This window comes from Medicago truncatula, chromosome 3 (genome assembly GCF_003473485.1).
Source record: "Medicago truncatula cultivar Jemalong A17 chromosome 3, MtrunA17r5.0-ANR, whole genome shotgun sequence".
Lineage (NCBI taxonomy): Eukaryota > Viridiplantae > Streptophyta > Magnoliopsida > Fabales > Fabaceae > Medicago > Medicago truncatula.
The window spans coordinates 10,506,922-10,529,038 of record NC_053044.1 but is presented as its reverse complement, the minus strand read 5'-3'; the positions used below and the strand labels follow the sequence as shown (position 1 = coordinate 10,529,038).

At 29.4% G+C, this 22,117-nt stretch overlaps 1 protein-coding gene across 1 annotated transcript; it reads right to left on the bottom strand.

Annotated features, from left to right (window-relative positions):
* Positions 1 to 12,871: 12,871 nt before the first annotated feature.
* LOC25479955 (uncharacterized) lies at positions 12,872 to 13,918 on the bottom strand. The gene has a single exon (XM_013587613.3). The coding sequence runs from the start codon at positions 13,677 to 13,679 to the stop codon at positions 13,158 to 13,160; it is 522 nt and encodes a 173-aa protein (XP_013443067.1). The 5' UTR covers positions 13,680 to 13,918; the 3' UTR covers positions 12,872 to 13,157.
* Positions 13,919 to 22,117: the final 8,199 nt, after the last annotated feature.

Genomic DNA, 22,117 nt, shown 5'->3' with positions numbered 1-22,117 from the left:
AGAGGACCAAAGTAAAAACAAAAAATAAATTAAGGAACCAAAACAATGTATTAAACCAAATTCAATAAAATAAAACTAAAACTTAAAAGAATTTGCACTCACATTGCTCAATTTTTAACCCAAACATGTTTGAATCCGGACCTTACATGTCTTATGTATTGTCCCACCAATTAAGCTAAGTTTACAATTAAATAATTTTTTCAAAAAAATTACCATAATACCAAAAACACGCCTATTCATATAATTTTTTCTTGTAATTTCATTGTTTTTCTATTTTTTAGTTTTTTTTTTTGTGTTTTCTTGTTTTCCTTATATTTTTTTACCAAATTAATATTTTCTAACCGTTTCTTTATTTTTCTAGTATTTTTTGGTTCTTTATTTTAAAATAGGGGGTAAAATTTTGAAAAACGTAAAATAGAGAGGGTAAAATTCCGAGTTTTAAAATAAGGAGGGCAAAATCCCGATTCAATCAAAATAGAGGAAGTAAAATTCCAAATTTTAAAATAGGAGGGATAAAATTCAAATTCAATCAAAATAGGAGAGGTAAAATTGCAATTAAACCAAAATTAATTTATTTCATCACCCACTCTAATTGTAGACATCACTCACTCTAATTATTCATGTCTCACATAAACATGATAAAGGTGGATATTAAACATCAAACTAAAATGTAATCCATTAATACTCTTCCATTGTACATACAAGTGACATTTCACAGTTTTCTGCTAATTTTAATTTTCTTGTCAAACTAAAATATCACCCAAAAGCAAAAGAAAAAATGGTTATGATCCAAGTTACAAGAAAATCTCAATTCAATTTCTTTCGATCTATAAACAAACACAACAAAATCAATAATCAAAATTACAAGTGTTTTTCCTTAATCCCTATCTATATATACAAAATTATGTATTAATTATTACATTAACATTAATCATCATTATCTCAACAACAAAGGAGATTTATAATCTTCTTCATCTTCTTCAACAAGTTCTTCTTCATCATCACCACCACATTCATACATCGATCTCACAAGAAAAAGCTGATCCTCCAAATATCTATGCAACAAACCCTTCTCTTCTTCTTCATCATCGTGACAACAACCTTCCTCACATCTTCGAAGCCGATCGGCGGAATCATCACCGGAGAATCCACGAAGAAGTTTTCTCCATAAACGGCGTCGGAGGCAGATTTCGGTGATGCATAGGAAAGGGAAAGCGATGAAAAGGAAGATAAAGATGAGAGGAGAACAGAGGAGAAGGAAGATGAAACGGATCCGTCGGTTTCGGAGCCATGAGATCGCGGCGGAGAGGATGGTGGTTAATGTGAACGGCGGAGGGGAATTTGCGCGGCGTCGAGAATCGCGCGTTTGATTGTATGGTTGAAGGATTGGTGAGAAAACGACGTCGTTTTTGGGGTGGGTTAGTTTTTGATGCGGTGGTGGTGTTGGATTTGTGCCCATAACAGTTTTTGTATTTGTTTTTCTGTGTGTGAAGTGTTTTTGTGCTGTGTGAGGTGTTTAGAGATTAGAACATGTGATGTTGACTATGATGCTTTGCTTTGTGAGTTGTCTCTTTCTTTTTGAGAAAATTGTCATTAAGATTAAACCGTTTTTTAAGTGTGTTTAAGAGATAAGATAATTATTGGGCTCTATTAAAGTTTATGATTTTTAAGCCCACTTTAGTTGTTATGTAGAGTTTAGGATCCAAAAAAAAAATTAAGGTTATTTCTTTACCACCTTATTCTCTTCTCGTGCGTCCTTTAAATTTATTTCGGTTTTATAATTTGAATATTGTAAATGTTCTTTCAAACCTTCCAAAACTCGTTAAAACACCAACAATAAACTTGTGGAAAAAAATTAGTGATAAATTAATTGAGATGGGTCATGTTAGATTTGATGAGGTAGTAAATTGGTTCAACAGGTAAGGTAATGGTTAATTGTTAATTTTTGTTGCAAAACTGTTTCCATTTTTCGGAAGGTATTTATTCTGCATAAATGAATTTATCTTTAGATATTTTACAATTTTAGAGTGATCGGTAGAATAAATGTTACGATTCTTATAATCGATTTCATTTTGTCACAGTTGCAATCATTGTCATTTTATGATTTTTTTTTTTTTTTTAAGGAGGCAAAATGAAATTTATATATGGTTCCCCCGACACAAAAAAGGAATGCAAGGGAAGAACTCAACGAACAGAAAGACTTACAGAATAACAACAAGCAAAAAATAGAACAGCTAAAATTATATTCTTAGTTGATAGGACCTTGCATATGCATTGTTCCTACCAACTGATCTAAACTCACGACGATAATTGATAGTTTACTAAAAGATTTGTTTTGACTAAATTACATTTTTGGTCGCTTAACTATTTAGGTAGTATCGTTTTAGTTCCTTAATTAAAATTCAATTTATTTTAGTCCCTTAACTTCTCTTTGTTACATATTTTGGTCCTTTTTATTAGTTTTAATTCAAAAATGTTAGGTTTTCTTCATTTTCTTCTGAAATTTTTCTGGAATTATTGTTGTTGAAGATTGATAGAGATAATATGAAAATGAAAAAGAGGAGAAGAAGACGAAGAAAACCTAACGTTTTGGAATTAAAACTAACGGAAATGACCAAAATGTGTAATGGAGAGAAGTTAAGGGATCAAAATAAATCGAATTTTAATTAAGAGACCAAAGCAATATTACCTAAATAGTTAAGAGACCAAAAATGCAGTTTAACCATTTGTTTTGTATTAACATATATAACGAGATGAATTTTATATGATGTGATCCTCATTTATTCCTATAATCAGTTGTTTTTTTCGAGCTTTATTTACTTTTTGTTTTCACAAATTCTTTTTCATTTTGTTGCGCAAAGAATATCATTATGTGTGTCTTTTGTGTTTGTGTTTCGTAAGGTATTAGAGTGATGTTGTTGACTCTGATGTTTTTTCTTTTCCATTTCATACTCTGTGAGTTGTTGTTTCTTTCTTTTGAAAAAACAAAATTAAACTTCTATGTAAGATTAAATGGTTTTTAACTGTTAAGACTATATGATTAGCTTATGATTGGGCTTTAATAAGGTAATGAATTTCAGGCCCATGTTAGTAGTTGCATAGAGTCTGGACAAAATCAATTGGGAATTTCTTTTCCCACCTGTATAATTCTTACATGCCCTCTGATTTGAAAACGAATTTTATAATCTGAAACGTATTTGATGTTTTCGAATGATAAAATTCGGACTATATTTATCTTATTTTATTCAATTTCAACTAACATTAAAATGACATAATTTAAAATTGACAACAAAATTTAATAATTCAACACAATTTATTAATTGAACAAGATACATAATACATTTACAATAACATAACGGGATTTAGTACAAAATGTTTGTCAACTAAAGTTAAATATGTAGTATAAGATGATGGAGGAAGAAGACTTGTCAGCACTCTCGCATGTCCTCGTAATAATTTGGGAACATAAGATGATGAAGTAGGATAGGGTGGAAACTAATTTGAACAATCTACATCCAAACCAATCTGAAAATAGGTTGATGGATTAGGGGTTTGTGATAGTCGATATGATTTTTGGTGGGGGAAAGAGGTTGGTATGAAGATGCTTTGGATAATTGTAGTTGTGTAAAATTTTCTTGATAATAATGAGGAGGTAAATACTTACGAGTTAGTTTTTTATGCATTTTCTCCCACGTCTTGATCTTGTTTTTTCCTTCTCACTTGTGTTTCCTTTTATAAGATTTTTTCCACCAAATTAAAGCGTGTTTCTTTAACTTGACAACAACAATTTTTACTTTTCTCCTCCGGAATCTCCTTATACTCAAATGCACGTTCAACAGTTTGTAGCCAATCCACAAACTCATCAAGTTGTAGATTCCTTTGAAAATCTAGAATGTCTACTTTGATATCATTCATCCGAAGTTGACGTCGGTGTGAGCGACTACTTCTAGATGATGAAGAGTCACTACTTGAGCCATCAACATCAAATCTTCTTCGTTGTGCTTCCAATAAGGCTTGTTGGGTGTTGACACTCTCCTGTGTTAGTTGGATTTTCCGCCTCATTTCTTCCATCTAATTTCATACAAAGATCTTTCGTTTTGTTTTCTACATGACATTTTGACAATGGTGGTCAATGATCTTTTTTTTTTTGTGAAGATCGCGGCGATGCGTGGTTATTTTGTTGGCGGTGTTAGTTTCGCGAACAAATGGCCGCAAAGTGAAGTTTTGTGAAAGCAAATCCTTGCTTACTTGAAAACGTTCCGTTGATTTCTTCGCTCAAACTCAACTCTGAGGTAGCGTAACCTGCTTTGATGTCAAATTTGGATCAGAGACAAAATGAAAGGTAAAGAAAATAGAGAAACCCTAATATTCTCAAAGAAAGTTGTTATTGTGTGAATGCTTGAATATGCCTAAACACATGGTGACGAGTCTTAGTACGACTCCACATAGATAGATCTATAAACATTCAAAACTATCTAGAGATACTAATATATAGTTCATGTAGCTAAATTTTTTTTTTTTTTTTTTGTGATGATCGAGGTTTGAACCTCAAACTTTGTATATATTATACATTGTCCCTACCAACTGAGCTAAACTCACGAGGACCATCTAGCTAGATACTAATATTTAGTTCATGTAGCTAAAAAGTTCTAAAGATATTAAGATGCTCCTTGCTAATTGTTCAAAAAAAAAGATGCTCCTTGCTAGTTATTACTATAACTTTATTTAATAGTATTCTTGAAAGTTCTATAATGTTTTATATCATTCTCCATCATTGTCTATCACTTTGTTGTCCATTTTCATAATTTTCCAACCTTTTTCAAAAGAAATTTATTGTAAAACGGAACTTAGTAACAATAAAAACATAAACGGAACTTTTTGTTTTTTGAGAAAAATATTCTTAAATCAAAACTCGTATTTTTTTTGGTGACCGGAGTTTGAACTTCGAACCTTTATGCATTGTCCATATCAACTGAGCTAAGTTCACGAGAACAATCAAAACTCATATTTACACTAGTTAGGGAAGAAACGAGATTTCATAATTTTTTATTTTTATTTACATTGGTTGGTTGATCAACCTAGGCATACACAGCTAGCTTCATATGGCAACTAATTGGTTTTATATCCACATCCAGAATCCAGAAATAAATACTTACAAACCATCACGTGCGTGGTCCCAATTATGCTCAATCCAAAACCAAATACATAAAATTATATCATTAAATTTAGGAGTGAACCAGTTCTCAAAGGAAACCTTCCAAGTTGTATTTAAAATATTGATCACATGATTGAGTAGTTTTGTTACACAAGTGTATATAATGCAATTGTAGTATTGTTTAAACAATTCATGCATGGATGTTGTTAATATATACACTAAATTAGGCTCCTTGCACGTGTGATGCACAAATGTTTTTATGGGCATTATATGAAGTTTTCTGGTAATTTTCTATAATAAAAAACTAAGATTTTCAAATGTCAGAGGAGAAGATAAATCATTTTAATTCTCACTTCAATCAAAGCAGTTAATCAGACTTAGGATTGATAACCTTCGGTTTACGTTATTAGAAGATGGGGAGGTTGAGATGTTGATTAAACATTTATTGAAGCTGCTACAACTTTAAAAGTTTAGGTCTAATTTTTGGATTCACGAAAGAGGTCTCGGAAGATCAGAAACGTTATCGACACTCTATTTTTAACATTTACTTTAATACTCGTTCTTTTATCAGTCTTGTAATCAGTGCTCTCAGGACAATGATTAAGGAAACTAAAAGTAGTAATTTTGCATTAAAAATTATAATTTTTAACTTTTAGAAAGTTGAATTCAACACTTTTCACCATTTTTCAAAAAATTATTTCTATTTATGTTATCTTAACCAATACTTCAAGGGCACTATTTAGCATTTCCCTTCTTTTATTAGATGAAATTTATGTGAATATCACACTTTAAAAATGAATCTCACATAAAATGATGGAACTTTCATAAATTTCACGTAATGAAAGAGTGAGTATTACAGAGTTGTAGCAAAATACGTATGTTATGAGAAATCGATCTTTTAGATGAATTTTGTTACCTTGTAATAAAAACCATGACCGATACATATGTTAGAAGTATTAATTTTCACAATTTTCTCTTGTGATGCTAAATGATTAAACAAACAACACAATTTCCTTTTATGAATTTATTAAACAATGTTTTTAGAGATTTGTTATCATGACCTATAACTTTAAAATTCTAAGTTTAGTTATGGGGTTCACAAAAGAGGTTTGAGAAGAATCTTGATGACGCGAAAGAAAATGCTTATGTTAAAAAAAGTTAATGTTTTAGGTGCATTCGATTGATTTAAAATAAAAGATAAAAAGTTGAAGTTTCTTGATTCAAATTATAACGAAATAGAAAAAAAATTAATAATTAATAATATTTATCATTTAAAAGAAAAATTTCTTAAGTGGATTATGTGTTAAGTCTCGAACCGAGTTTCATGGAGTTGAAATATTTATCTTTTCAACCAAGTGACCTCTTCAAAAACCGATATATTAGTTTTAAAAAAATAAATTATAATAAAAATAAATTAATGCAGTTTATAGTTTCAAAATATTTATTAAAATGAGACAAATAATTCATTCAAAATATTGACATATTTTGAGCTGGATGTAGTATCTTCTTTCAATAATGAGTGTCAGAAATTAGCTTAAAATGGTATACTAACAGAGCTACAATCACTGCTATACGCAAGTGCAGGTTCCTGTATTCTTCATATTTCGTTTATGCTGCAAAACGAGTGCTGTCTATGGTTTTTGGAATTATTGATGCTTCCAATGAAAATAAGAAAATCTCACATGCTATGACTCAATAATCAGAACATGCCATTTCATTGGTCTCACATATATATAAAATTAAAACAAATTATTACGTGAGTTTGTTTCTATTTTGAGAACATGATCTAATGTTTAAGTTTAAGCATATGATTTGTTAATGTAACAAGGATTTGTATTCAATTTGAACCCTAAGATCCATTTGACACGGAAAAAACACTTGCACCCAAGAGACGCCAATATATGCTTAGAAAATATAATGTTTAAATCCAAACTCATATAAGAACTGCAAATCTTTTTTTAACAAGGAAAAATGAATTATATTAACACCGATAAAGAGATTTTCTCAGCACAAAACGTATGAAAAAAACTTATTAATGCATAAACAATCAGCCAATGATAAACAAAAATTAACTGATACCCGAACAAGTAAACGGATTCTACCATCAATACTGAAAGCCATACAGGAAATTGGTTTTCTTTGCTTTCAACCAAGACAAGAAATAAAAATTTTAAAAATTGAAAGCTTAATTAACTTAATATGATTAGAATTTTTTTAAGCAAAAAGTATATTGTAGATGCATCAAAGTGTTAAGGGAAGTCATGTGAGTGCATATTTTTTTTTTACAAGTATTGTTTTAATGTTATTTCAAAATTATAATTTGATGTATAAGATGTATTTATCTACATTATGGACATAATGCAAAAGACTGAAAGAGATTAACTCATCTTATAAATAGATTGAATGCATTTGGTAGACCGATTTCTAGTAAAGTTTCTTCTAATAAAATCATGTGTTTCTTACTAAAGAAAAGTAACCCAAGATAACCGTCATCAAATAATCTTACAACTTTATGCATCAAAACTTCGTTTGACAAATTCAAAGAACATGAGAAAGAGCTCATTGCACTTAATAAAATTTGTAGCCACAAGAAAAGGAACATGAAATTTTTTCCGGTTGATTGGTTGGAACCCAAATGGATGACATTGAACTTTGGTGATATTGAAGATATTGTCTTTATCTTTTACATAATTAACTATATATATGCTGTCATAAAAAATAATTTATTTTAGGAGAATGTTAACCACTGCCTTTGAGATGTATTGGTTAAACAGTCAAAAGAAATAAGATTTTATTAAAAAATAGTATAATAATTAATTGATAAAAAATAACAGTTTATATTTCAAAGACAATCATTTTACTTTTGAATTCATTAATCAATATCTCGGATACATTAGTTAACAAAACCCTTTATTTTAACTATTCATAAAATATTTTCTTTCGTAAAAATACACTAACGTCACCCATACTCAATGTCACCTAAGTATTTTTTTACCCTGACTAATTTATCCTTACTCGAAAATATAGAAAAAGCAAAATAAAAAAGTGCATTTTTTTGTCTCAGAAAATGATCCATATCTGATTTTGTAGGCCGATTAGCACGTGCTGTTGTCTCTTCTCCCATACTACTCTACCCACTACTGTGCCTATAATTCAAAAGGTTATGGCTCCAATTAGGTGGCTACACCAAGCTAAGATAAACTTACCAATACCAACCATGTTTAAGGGATTTGAATGCTTAATTGTAAGAAAAAACTTGTGAAAGTATGTGGATTATTATTATTATTATTTTATTTTTTGGTAGATAGATGAAATTACAAAACTATTATAAACTCACACATAAATGACGATGTCGGATTCGAATCTCGATCATTGCATCTGACTTAACAATTTCGGTATTTTACCCCGTCATAAATTATGTATTCCACTATTAAAATGCATTAACTTTTAATAATGTTAACGAATATGTTTGAGACAATCTTTGAAGACATTGAATGGTAAATTTGTATAGAACAATTATGTATTCAACGTATTACATATCAAAATATTTGAATTTTTTAATAAATAATTTCTTAAATTATAATCCTTAAAGATATTATGGTGCACTCGTCAGCAAACTCTTATGTTTTTTTTAAGAATATATTTTAGTGGTGAAATTATCCACGTAACTATCACGTTTTTCATAATTGAGAAGATCCAAATTCAAGTTTAAACATCAAAGAGTGTTTGAATGAAATGGGTAAAAACATAGTATCTCCACGTTAAAGAGAGTTGTAGAACATGACATCATCACCTTGACCAGCGTTTGAAATTTGCAACCTCATGAAAGTTTAAAAAAAAATATTAACCACCGACATTATTAAAAGTTAAAACAATAAACAAAGAAAAGTTAGTGAAAGACAAATTATGATATTTTAGTGTGTGTCTGTTCTAAGAAGGTAAAGATTGATTTTAAATAAATAAAAAAGTCTAAAGACAAAACAATAAATTAAACTCTGTTGCGGTGACAAGGAAAAATAACAATAAATTTAAGGGGGGAAAAATAGACAAGAAACTTTTAATTAAAATATATTGTGATAACAAGAAAGCTCCATATCTCCTTTCTAAAACAAAAAAGATCCATATCACAATTCACAACTTTAAATTAAAATTCAGTTTTAAGGACAATTTTCTTGAAAAGACCAAAATATAATAAATAAAATCAGCACAATCTTTTTAAAAAATAAAAATCAGCACAATCACACACGAATATGTAAAGTCGAAGAGATATAATTGTCAAAAGAAGAATGATAGCAACACTCTCTTTTAACACTTTTTTAATACTTACTTTTTCTTTTGTACCATTTTTAATATTTACTTTATCATTGAATGAAATCAATGTGGACTCCATCACTTTATACTATGAGAGAGTTAAAAAGAGAGTGTTGCTAGCACCCTTATAGTTAGAATCACACACTTAAGCATATGTCTGTTTGCCTATGTGTTTATTTATTTGTCTATTTGATGAGGTGCTTGAACTTAAGTGGTTAATGAACTTCATCAAAAATGAATTGTCTGGGAGATCCCGAGTATGATTATTGGATGGAACAATTATTGATCTGACTTTATTTAAGTCTCATCCAAACTCTGAATTACTAGGGTCTCTTTCCCCTAAGAACCGAAGAGTTAACACACACAAAATATTATTTGTCTATCTACTCCCTCCGTCCCAAATTATAAGCAAAAAAAAAAAAAAATCACACTTATTAAGAAAACTAAAACATAAGAATTTAGAGTATAGTTTTTTGTGTTTTCTTTGAAAAAAGTTGTATAGGAAGATGTAAAAACAATTTTCATTGGCCATTGGTTATGGAAAAAATGAAAGAAAGTGAAAATTGAATGTAATTTACATTTAATTTTATGAGAATAAACAAAAAAAATCTTGAAAAAGATAAAAGTTTGTCTTTTTTGCTTATATTTTGGGACAAAGAAAATGTGTTTTTTTTTTTCTTATATTATGGAACGGATGGAGTATTGTATAAAGGACCTATCAAGGGAGAATGTTGTCTTTATTTGAGAACAATAATAATAAATGGTAGCCCTTAGATTAAAATGAATGATTGATGTTAATACATCACTTAAATGAGTCATATGTCATTTTTACTCTATCATTTATGCACTAATGCGTTAACGCTTCAATTCCTTTTTCTCCTTCGTGTGTTCAAATCTTACTTCCTTTTTATGAGAGATGTTTCTTCTTCCTTTTTACGCCATCATATTTTACATTTGCATTCAATTAGAATCTACTATTCATATCATCCCTTTTGCATGACTACTTTGAAACCGATTCTATGACATTGAGAATTAATAATCTCGTTGGATGTGAGTGTAAAAAGAATTTGCACTCACATTGCTCAATTATTAAACCAAAACCTTTTTATATACACATTCAATATGTTTAAAAAATTAAAATAAGATATTTTCTTAAAACACTAAATTCAATAGGTTTAATACATCGTTTAGTCCAAAGATCTATAGGCTTAATACACCATCCTCTCACCCTAAAATTTTTGTAACAAAACAAAAATACATCATTTAGTCTCTTAACTTATTTTTTGTTTTCACTTTGGTCTCCTAACTATAAAGCGTTTCAATTTGGTCCCATAAATATTCTACCGTTTACTGTTTTGGTCTTCTCCGTTAATGTTTGACATCAAATGTGTCTAAGGTGAACCATATTTAAAGGTGGTCCACCATTGACCTTATAAGTTCATTTAATTTTAACCATTTGATATTTTTTTCAAAAATAGAACTGTTGGATCATATAAGTCTGTTGTATCTTACGATGAACTATCAACGCCTAATTTTTTTTCTTATTTCTTCTTCTTCTTCCTTCATCTCCTTCATCAACACATTCATACTCCTTAATCAATTTTCATATAACCCAGAAAAAAAAATCAAAAGATAAAATAAAATAAATTTCTCATCATCAAAATCAAATCATTTTCGTTAACAACACATAAAACTCTACCATATATTTCAGTTCCCTTCATCTCTCTTATCTTGTTACTGTTGTTGAGTTTTCTTGTTCATGCATACATCGACAAAGAAGATTTTATGTGATTTCCTCTTTTTATCACCACTTTTTCGAATTCCATTCACTCCCACCATCTCAATTTTAGTAAAGTTTCAATTTATCCATCCCACTTTTTCGATTTAAACAATCAAGATCTAAATGGGTTGTGTTCCAAATTCATATAGTCAGTCACCACTCATTCTCATATTACATTCTCCGATTCAAGTTTTTATTTTCTATTTCATCAATTTTAAAACCCTAAAATTCCCATTTTGAAGTTCAATTTTCTCTTTTCAAAGATGTCAACCACTCATCCTCGGGAATTGCACTTTAAAATCCATATGGGTTTCTAATTCTCTCGGAAAAAATCAAATTGAGGAGACAAATTCAATAGTTTTTAATTTAATTTTCTGATTTTTACCAAAAATCAAATCTTTTAAGAGACCGAGTTTAGCTATGGGATTCATATGATATGTAAAAATCAGTTCTTTTATGCCAAGTATTAAATTGTTGTGATTCATAGATGAGATATTATTAACATATGACTAACTTGTTTTTTTATGAAGTACGACTAACTTGGTTAAAGTTTCAATTGGAATAAGATATATGAATAATAATACCTTACTAAAATAAGTAATAAGAATTTAAAACGTAAAGGTTGATTATTAAGTTTTTTTTTGTTTTTTTTTTTGTTGGATTTTTGTATGAATGTTGAAGAAGATAAGAGATGAAGATGAAGAAAAATAAAAAAGATTAGATGTTATTTGTTTAAGTTTTATGGGTTTTATAAGAACAATGTTGAAGATGATGAACATCAACAGGATGAATGGGGAAGGAGAAGAAGAGATGGAAAAAAAATCAGATATGAATGGTTCACTGTAATATATTATGGACCTGCAATCAAACGGTTATTATCATATTAAAAATATTAGACATCAAAAAACTAACTGCGAGGACCAAAATAGATAACGACAAAAGACATAATGGATCAGTTTGAGACACTTTATAATTAGAGGACCAAAGTAAAAACAAAAAATAAATTAAGGAACCAAAACAATGTATTAAACCAAATTCAATAAAATAAAACTAAAACTTAAAAGAATTTGCACTCACATTGCTCAATTTTTAACCCAAACATGTTTGAATCCGGACCTTACATGTCTTATGTATTGTCCCACCAATTAAGCTAAGTTTACAATTAAATAATTTTTTCAAAAAAATTACCATAATACCAAAAACACGCCTATTCATATAATTTTTTCTTGTAATTTCATTGTTTTTCTATTTTTTAGTTTTTTTTTTGTGTTTTCTTGTTTTCCTTATATTTTTTTACCAAATTAATATTTTCTAACCGTTTCTTTATTTTTCTAGTATTTTTTGGTTCTTTATTTTAAAATAGGGGGTAAAATTTTGAAAAACGTAAAATAGAGAGGGTAAAATTCCGAGTTTTAAAATAAGGAGGGCAAAATCCCGATTCAATCAAAATAGAGGAAGTAAAATTCCAAATTTTAAAATAGGAGGGATAAAATTCAAATTCAATCAAAATAGGAGAGGTAAAATTGCAATTAAACCAAAATTAATTTATTTCATCACCCACTCTAATTGTAGACATCACTCACTCTAATTATTCATGTCTCACATAAACATGATAAAGGTGGATATTAAACATCAAACTAAAATGTAATCCATTAATACTCTTCCATTGTACATACAAGTGACATTTCACAGTTTTCTGCTAATTTTAATTTTCTTGTCAAACTAAAATATCACCCAAAAGCAAAAGAAAAAATGGTTATGATCCAAGTTACAAGAAAATCTCAATTCAATTTCTTTCGATCTATAAACAAACACAACAAAATCAATAATCAAAATTACAAGTGTTTTTCCTTAATCCCTATCTATATATACAAAATTATGTATTAATTATTACATTAACATTAATCATCATTATCTCAACAACAAAGGAGATTTATAATCTTCTTCATCTTCTTCAACAAGTTCTTCTTCATCATCACCACCACATTCATACATCGATCTCACAAGAAAAAGCTGATCCTCCAAATATCTATGCAACAAACCCTTCTCTTCTTCTTCATCATCGTGACAACAACCTTCCTCACATCTTCGAAGCCGATCGGCGGAATCATCACCGGAGAATCCACGAAGAAGTTTTCTCCATAAACGGCGTCGGAGGCAGATTTCGGTGATGCATAGGAAAGGGAAAGCGATGAAAAGGAAGATAAAGATGAGAGGAGAACAGAGGAGAAGGAAGATGAAACGGATCCGTCGGTTTCGGAGCCATGAGATCGCGGCGGAGAGGATGGTGGTTAATGTGAACGGCGGAGGGGAATTTGCGCGGCGTCGAGAATCGCGCGTTTGATTGTATGGTTGAAGGATTGGTGAGAAAACGACGTCGTTTTTGGGGTGGGTTAGTTTTTGATGCGGTGGTGGTGTTGGATTTGTGCCCATAACAGTTTTTGTATTTGTTTTTCTGTGTGTGAAGTGTTTTTGTGCTGTGTGAGGTGTTTAGAGATTAGAACATGTGATGTTGACTATGATGCTTTGCTTTGTGAGTTGTCTCTTTCTTTTTGAGAAAATTGTCATTAAGATTAAACCGTTTTTTAAGTGTGTTTAAGAGATAAGATAATTATTGGGCTCTATTAAAGTTTATGATTTTTAAGCCCACTTTAGTTGTTATGTAGAGTTTAGGATCCAAAAAAAAATTAAGGTTATTTCTTTACCACCTTATTCTCTTCTCGTGCGTCCTTTAAATTTATTTCGGTTTTATAATTTGAATATTGTAAATGTTCTTTCAAACCTTCCAAAACTCGTTAAAACACCAACAATAAACTTGTGGAAAAAAATTAGTGATAAATTAATTGAGATGGGTCATGTTAGATTTGATGAGGTAGTAAATTGGTTCAACAGGTAAGGTAATGGTTAATTGTTAATTTTTGTTGCAAAACTGTTTCCATTTTTCGGAAGGTATTTATTCTGCATAAATGAATTTATCTTTAGATATTTTACAATTTTAGAGTGATCGGTAGAATAAATGTTACGATTCTTATAATCGATTTCATTTTGTCACAGTTGCAATCATTGTCATTTTATGATTTTTTTTTTTTTTTTAAGGAGGCAAAATGAAATTTATATATGGTTCCCCCGACACAAAAAAGGAATGCAAGGGAAGAACTCAACGAACAGAAAGACTTACAGAATAACAACAAGCAAAAAATAGAACAGCTAAAATTATATTCTTAGTTGATAGGACCTTGCATATGCATTGTTCCTACCAACTGATCTAAACTCACGACGATAATTGATAGTTTACTAAAAGATTTGTTTTGACTAAATTACATTTTTGGTCGCTTAACTATTTAGGTAGTATCGTTTTAGTTCCTTAATTAAAATTCAATTTATTTTAGTCCCTTAACTTCTCTTTGTTACATATTTTGGTCCTTTTTATTAGTTTTAATTCAAAAATGTTAGGTTTTCTTCATTTTCTTCTGAAATTTTTCTGGAATTATTGTTGTTGAAGATTGATAGAGATAATATGAAAATGAAAAAGAGGAGAAGAAGACGAAGAAAACCTAACGTTTTGGAATTAAAACTAACGGAAATGACCAAAATGTGTAATGGAGAGAAGTTAAGGGATCAAAATAAATCGAATTTTAATTAAGAGACCAAAGCAATATTACCTAAATAGTTAAGAGACCAAAAATGCAGTTTAACCATTTGTTTTGTATTAACATATATAACGAGATGAATTTTATATGATGTGATCCTCATTTATTCCTATAATCAGTTGTTTTTTTCGAGCTTTATTTACTTTTTGTTTTCACAAATTCTTTTTCATTTTGTTGCGCAAAGAATATCATTATGTGTGTCTTTTGTGTTTGTGTTTCGTAAGGTATTAGAGTGATGTTGTTGACTCTGATGTTTTTTCTTTTCCATTTCATACTCTGTGAGTTGTTGTTTCTTTCTTTTGAAAAAACAAAATTAAACTTCTATGTAAGATTAAATGGTTTTTAACTGTTAAGACTATATGATTAGCTTATGATTGGGCTTTAATAAGGTAATGAATTTCAGGCCCATGTTAGTAGTTGCATAGAGTCTGGACAAAATCAATTGGGAATTTCTTTTCCCACCTGTATAATTCTTACATGCCCTCTGATTTGAAAACGAATTTTATAATCTGAAACGTATTTGATGTTTTCGAATGATAAAATTCGGACTATATTTATCTTATTTTATTCAATTTCAACTAACATTAAAATGACATAATTTAAAATTGACAACAAAATTTAATAATTCAACACAATTTATTAATTGAACAAGATACATAATACATTTACAATAACATAACGGGATTTAGTACAAAATGTTTGTCAACTAAAGTTAAATATGTAGTATAAGATGATGGAGGAAGAAGACTTGTCAGCACTCTCGCATGTCCTCGTAATAATTTGGGAACATAAGATGATGAAGTAGGATAGGGTGGAAACTAATTTGAACAATCTACATCCAAACCAATCTGAAAATAGGTTGATGGATTAGGGGTTTGTGATAGTCGATATGATTTTTGGTGGGGAAAGAGGTTGGTATGAAGATGCTTTGGATAATTGTAGTTGTGTAAAATTTTCTTGATAATAATGAGGAGGTAAATACTTACGAGTTAGTTTTTTATGCATTTTCTCCCACGTCTTGATCTTGTTTTTTCCTTCTCACTTGTGTTTCCTTTTATAAGATTTTTTCCACCAAATTAAAGCGTGTTTCTTTAACTTGACAACAACAATTTTTACTTTTCTCCTCCGGAATCTCCTTATACTCAAATGCACGTTCAACAGTTTGTAGCCAATCCACAAACTCATCAAGTTGTAGATTCCTTTGAAAATCTAGAATGTCTACTTTGATATCATTCATCCGAAGTTGACGTCGGTGTGAGCGACTACTTCTAGATGATGAAGAGTCACTACTTGAGCCATCAACATCAAATCTTCTTCGTTGTGCTTCCAATAAGGCTTGTTGGGTGTTGACACTCTCCTGTGTTAGTTGGATTTTCCGCCTCATTTCTTCCATCTAATTTCATACAAAGATCTTTCGTTTTGTTTTCTACATGACATTTTGACAATGGTGGTCAATGATCTTTTTTTTTTTTGTGAAGATCGCGGCGATGCGTGGTTATTTTGTTGGCGGTGTTAGTTTCGCGAACAAATGGCCGCAAAGTGAAGTTTTGTGAAAGCAAATCCTTGCTTACTTGAAAACGTTCCGTTGATTTCTTCGCTCAAACTCAACTCTGAGGTAGCGTAACCTGCTTTGATGTCAAATTTGGATCAGAGACAAAATGAAAGGTAAAGAAAATAGAGAAACCCTAATATTCTCAAAGAAAGTTGTTATTGTGTGAATGCTTGAATATGCCTAAACACATGGTGACGAGTCTTAGTACGACTCCACATAGATAGATCTATAAACATTCAAAACTATCTAGAGATACTAATATATAGTTCATGTAGCTAAATTTTTTTTTTTTTTTTTTGTGATGATCGAGGTTTGAACCTCAAACTTTGTATATATTATACATTGTCCCTACCAACTGAGCTAAACTCACGAGGACCATCTAGCTAGATACTAATATTTAGTTCATGTAGCTAAAAAGTTCTAAAGATATTAAGATGCTCCTTGCTAATTGTTCAAAAAAAAGATGCTCCTTGCTAGTTATTACTATAACTTTATTTAATAGTATTCTTGAAAGTTCTATAATGTTTTATATCATTCTCCATCATTGTCTATCACTTTGTTGTCCATTTTCATAATTTTCCAACCTTTTTCAAAAGAAATTTATTGTAAAACGGAACTTAGTAACAATAAAAACATAAACGGAACTTTTTGTTTTTTGAGAAAAATATTCTTAAATCAAAACTCGTATTTTTTTTGGTGACCGGAGTTTGAACTTCGAACCTTTATGCATTGTCCATATCAACTGAGCTAAGTTCACGAGAACAATCAAAACTCATATTTACACTAGTTAGGGAAGAAACGAGATTTCATAATTTTTTATTTTTATTTACATTGGTTGGTTGATCAACCTAGGCATACACAGCTAGCTTCATATGGCAACTAATTGGTTTTATATCCACATCCAGAATCCAGAAATAAATACTTACAAACCATCACGTGCGTGGTCCCAATTATGCTCAATCCAAAACCAAATACATAAAATTATATCATTAAATTTAGGAGTGAACCAGTTCTCAAAGGAAACCTTCCAAGTTGTATTTAAAATATTGATCACATGATTGAGTAGTTTTGTTACACAAGTGTATATAATGCAATTGTAGTATTGTTTAAACAATTCATGCATGGATGTTGTTAATATATACACTAAATTAGGCTCCTTGCACGTGTGATGCACAAATGTTTTTATGGGCATTATATGAAGTTTTCTGGTAATTTTCTATAATAAAAAACTAAGATTTTCAAATGTCAGAGGAGAAGATAAATCATTTTAATTCTCACTTCAATCAAAGCAGTTAATCAGACTTAGGATTGATAACCTTCGGTTTACGTTATTAGAAGATGGGGAGGTTGAGATGTTGATTAAACATTTATTGAAGCTGCTACAACTTTAAAAGTTTAGGTCTAATTTTTGGATTCACGAAAGAGGTCTCGGAAGATCAGAAACGTTATCGACACTCTATTTTTAACATTTACTTTAATACTCGTTCTTTTATCAGTCTTGTAATCAGTGCTCTCAGGACAATGATTAAGGAAACTAAAAGTAGTAATTTTGCATTAAAAATTATAATTTTTAACTTTTAGAAAGTTGAATTCAACACTTTTCACCATTTTTCAAAAAATTATTTCTATTTATGTTATCTTAACCAATACTTCAAGGGCACTATTTAGCATTTCCCTTCTTTTATTAGATGAAATTTATGTGAATATCACACTTTAAAAATGAATCTCACATAAAATGATGGAACTTTCATAAATTTCACGTAATGAAAGAGTGAGTATTACAGAGTTGTAGCAAAATACGTATGTTATGAGAAATCGATCTTTTAGATGAATTTTGTTACCTTGTAATAAAAACCATGACCGATACATATGTTAGAAGTATTAATTTTCACAATTTTCTCTTGTGATGCTAAATGATTAAACAAACAACACAATTTCCTTTTATGAATTTATTAAACAATGTTTTTAGAGATTTGTTATCATGACCTATAACTTTAAAATTCTAAGTTTAGTTATGGGGTTCACAAAAGAGGTTTGAGAAGAATCTTGATGACGCGAAAGAAAATGCTTATGTTAAAAAAAAGTTAATGTTTTAGGTGCATTCGATTGATTTAAAATAAAAGATAAAAAGTTGAAGTTTCTTGATTCAAATTATAACGAAATAGAAAAAAATTAATAATTAATAATATTTATCATTTAAAAGAAAAATTTCTTAAGTGGATTATGTGTTAAGTCTCGAACCGAGTTTCATGGAGTTGAAATATTTATCTTTTCAACCAAGTGACCTCTTCAAAAACCGATATATTAGTTTTAAAAAAATAAATTATAATAAAAATAAATTAATGCAGTTTATAGTTTCAAAATATTTATTAAAATGAGACAAATAATTCATTCAAAATATTGACATATTTTGAGCTGGATGTAGTATCTTCTTTCAATAATGAGTGTCAGAAATTAGCTTAAAATGGTATACTAACAGAGCTACAATCACTGCTATACGCAAGTGCAGGTTCCTGTATTCTTCATATTTCGTTTATGCTGCAAAACGAGTGCTGTCTATGGTTTTTGGAATTATTGATGCTTCCAATGAAAATAAGAAAATCTCACATGCTATGACTCAATAATCAGAACATGCCATTTCATTGGTCTCACATATATATAAAATTAAAACAAATTATTACGTGAGTTTGTTTCTATTTTGAGAACATGATCTAATGTTTAAGTTTAAGCATATGATTTGTTAATGTAACAAGGATTTGTATTCAATTTGAACCCTAAGATCCATTTGACACGGAAAAAACACTTGCACCCAAGAGACGCCAATATATGCTTAGAAAATATAATGTTTAAATCCAAACTCATATAAGAACTGCAAATCTTTTTTTAACAAGGAAAAATGAATTATATTAACACCGATAAAGAGATTTTCTCAGCACAAAACGTATGAAAAAAACTTATTAATGCATAAACAATCAGCCAATGATAAACAAAAATTAACTGATACCCGAACAAGTAAACGGATTCTACCATCAATACTGAAAGCCATACAGGAAATTGGTTTTCTTTGCTTTCAACCAAGACAAGAAATAAAAATTTTAAAAATTGAAAGCTTAATTAACTTAATATGATTAGAATTTTTTTAAGCAAAAAGTATATTGTAGATGCATCAAAGTGTTAAGGGAAGTCATGTGAGTGCATATTTTTTTTTTACAAGTATTGTTTTAATGTTATTTCAAAATTATAATTTGATGTATAAGATGTATTTATCTACATTATGGACATAATGCAAAAGACTGAAAGAGATTAACTCATCTTATAAATAGATTGAATGCATTTGGTAGACCGATTTCTAGTAAAGTTTCTTCTAATAAAATCATGTGTTTCTTACTAAAGAAAAGTAACCCAAGATAACCGTCATCAAATAATCTTACAACTTTATGCATCAAAACTTCGTTTGACAAATTCAAAGAACATGAGAAAGAGCTCATTGCACTTAATAAAATTTGTAGCCACAAGAAAAGGAACATGAAATTTTTTCCGGTTGATTGGTTGGAACCCAAATGGATGACATTGAACTTTGGTGATATTGAAGATATTGTCTTTATCTTTTACATAATTAACTATATATATGCTGTCATAAAAAATAATTTATTTTAGGAGAATGTTAACCACTGCCTTTGAGATGTATTGGTTAAACAGTCAAAAGAAATAAGATTTTATTAAAAAATAGTATAATAATTAATTGATAAAAAATAACAGTTTATATTTCAAAGACAATCATTTTACTTTTGAATTCATTAATCAATATCTCGGATACATTAGTTAACAAAACCCTTTATTTTAACTATTCATAAAATATTTTCTTTCGTAAAAATACACTAACGTCACCCATACTCAATGTCACCTAAGTATTTTTTTACCCTGACTAATTTATCCTTACTCGAAAATATAGAAAAAGCAAAATAAAAAAGTGCATTTTTTTGTCTCAGAAAATGATCCATATCTGATTTTGTAGGCCGATTAGCACGTGCTGTTGTCTCTTCTCCCATACTACTCTACCCACTACTGTGCCTATAATTCAAAAGGTTATGGCTCCAATTAGGTGGCTACACCAAGCTAAGATAAACTTACCAATACCAACCATGTTTAAGGGATTTGAATGCTTAATTGTAAGAAAAAACTTGTGAAAGTATGTGGATTATTATTATTATTATTTTATTTTTTGGTAGATAGATGAAATTACAAAACTATTATAAACTCACACATAAATGACGATGTCGGATTCGAATCTCGATCATTGCATCTGACTTAACAATTTCGGTATTTTACCCCGTCATAAATTATGTATTCCACTATTAAAATGCATTAACTTTTAATAATGTTAACGAATATGTTTGAGACAATCTTTGAAGACATTGAATGGTAAATTTGTATAGAACAATTATGTATTCAACGTATTACATATCAAAATATTTGAATTTTTTAATAAATAATTTCTTAAATTATAATCCTTAAAGATATTATGGTGCACTCGTCAGCAAACTCTTATGTTTTTTTTAAGAATATATTTTAGTGGTGAAATTATCCACGTAACTATCACGTTTTTCATAATTGAGAAGATCCAAATTCAAGTTTAAACATCAAAGAGTGTTTGAATGAAATGGGTAAAAACATAGTATCTCCACGTTAAAGAGAGTTGTAGAACATGACATCATCACCTTGACCAGCGTTTGAAATTTGCAACCTCATGAAAGTTTAAAAAAAAATATTAACCACCGACATTATTAAAAGTTAAAACAATAAACAAAGAAGAGTTAGTGAAAGACAAATTATGATATTTTAGTGTGTGTCTGTTCTAAGAAGGTAAAGATTGATTTTAAATAAATAAAAAAGTCTAAAGACAAAACAATAAATTAAACTCTGTTGCGGTGACAAGGAAAAATAACAATAAATTTAAGGGGGGAAAAATAGACAAGAAACTTTTAATTAAAATATATTGTGATAACAAGAAAGCTCCATATCTCCTTTCTAAAACAAAAAAGATCCATATCACAATTCACAACTTTAAATTAAAATTCAGTTTTAAGGACAATTTTCTTGAAAAGACCAAAATATAATAAATAAAATCAGCACAATCTTTTTAAAAAATAAAAATCAGCACAATCACACACGAATATGTAAAGTCGAAGAGATATAATTGTCAAAAGAAGAATGATAGCAACACTCTCTTTTAACACTTTTTTAATACTTACTTTTTCTTTTGTACCATTTTTAATATTTACTTTATCATTGAATGAAATCAATGTGGACTCCATCACTTTATACTATGAGAGAGTTAAAAAGAGAGTGTTGCTAGCACCCTTATAGTTAGAATCACACACTTAAGCATATGTTTGGATCTTTATTTTGCAATCTGCATTTTTCTTAAAATCAAAATAACTCACCACATTAACGCATAAGCTTCATTGCTAGCTTTGTTTAATCGCGACAATTTTGCATTGGATATCTTATGTACGCGCATCCGATTAACACCAATAAAGTTATAAACATACATTAAATGTGTGTTTGATATTATGGTGGGTATGTCAGAATTACGGTGATCCATCGTGATTTTACACAAACTTTAAAGTATAGTTTCTGTAAAATCATGATGAATCACCGTAATTTTG

Coding starts and splice junctions, on each gene's coding strand:
- LOC25479955 (XM_013587613.3), bottom strand. CDS start 13,679: ATGGGCACAAATCCAACACCACCACCGCATCAAAAACTAACCCACCCC.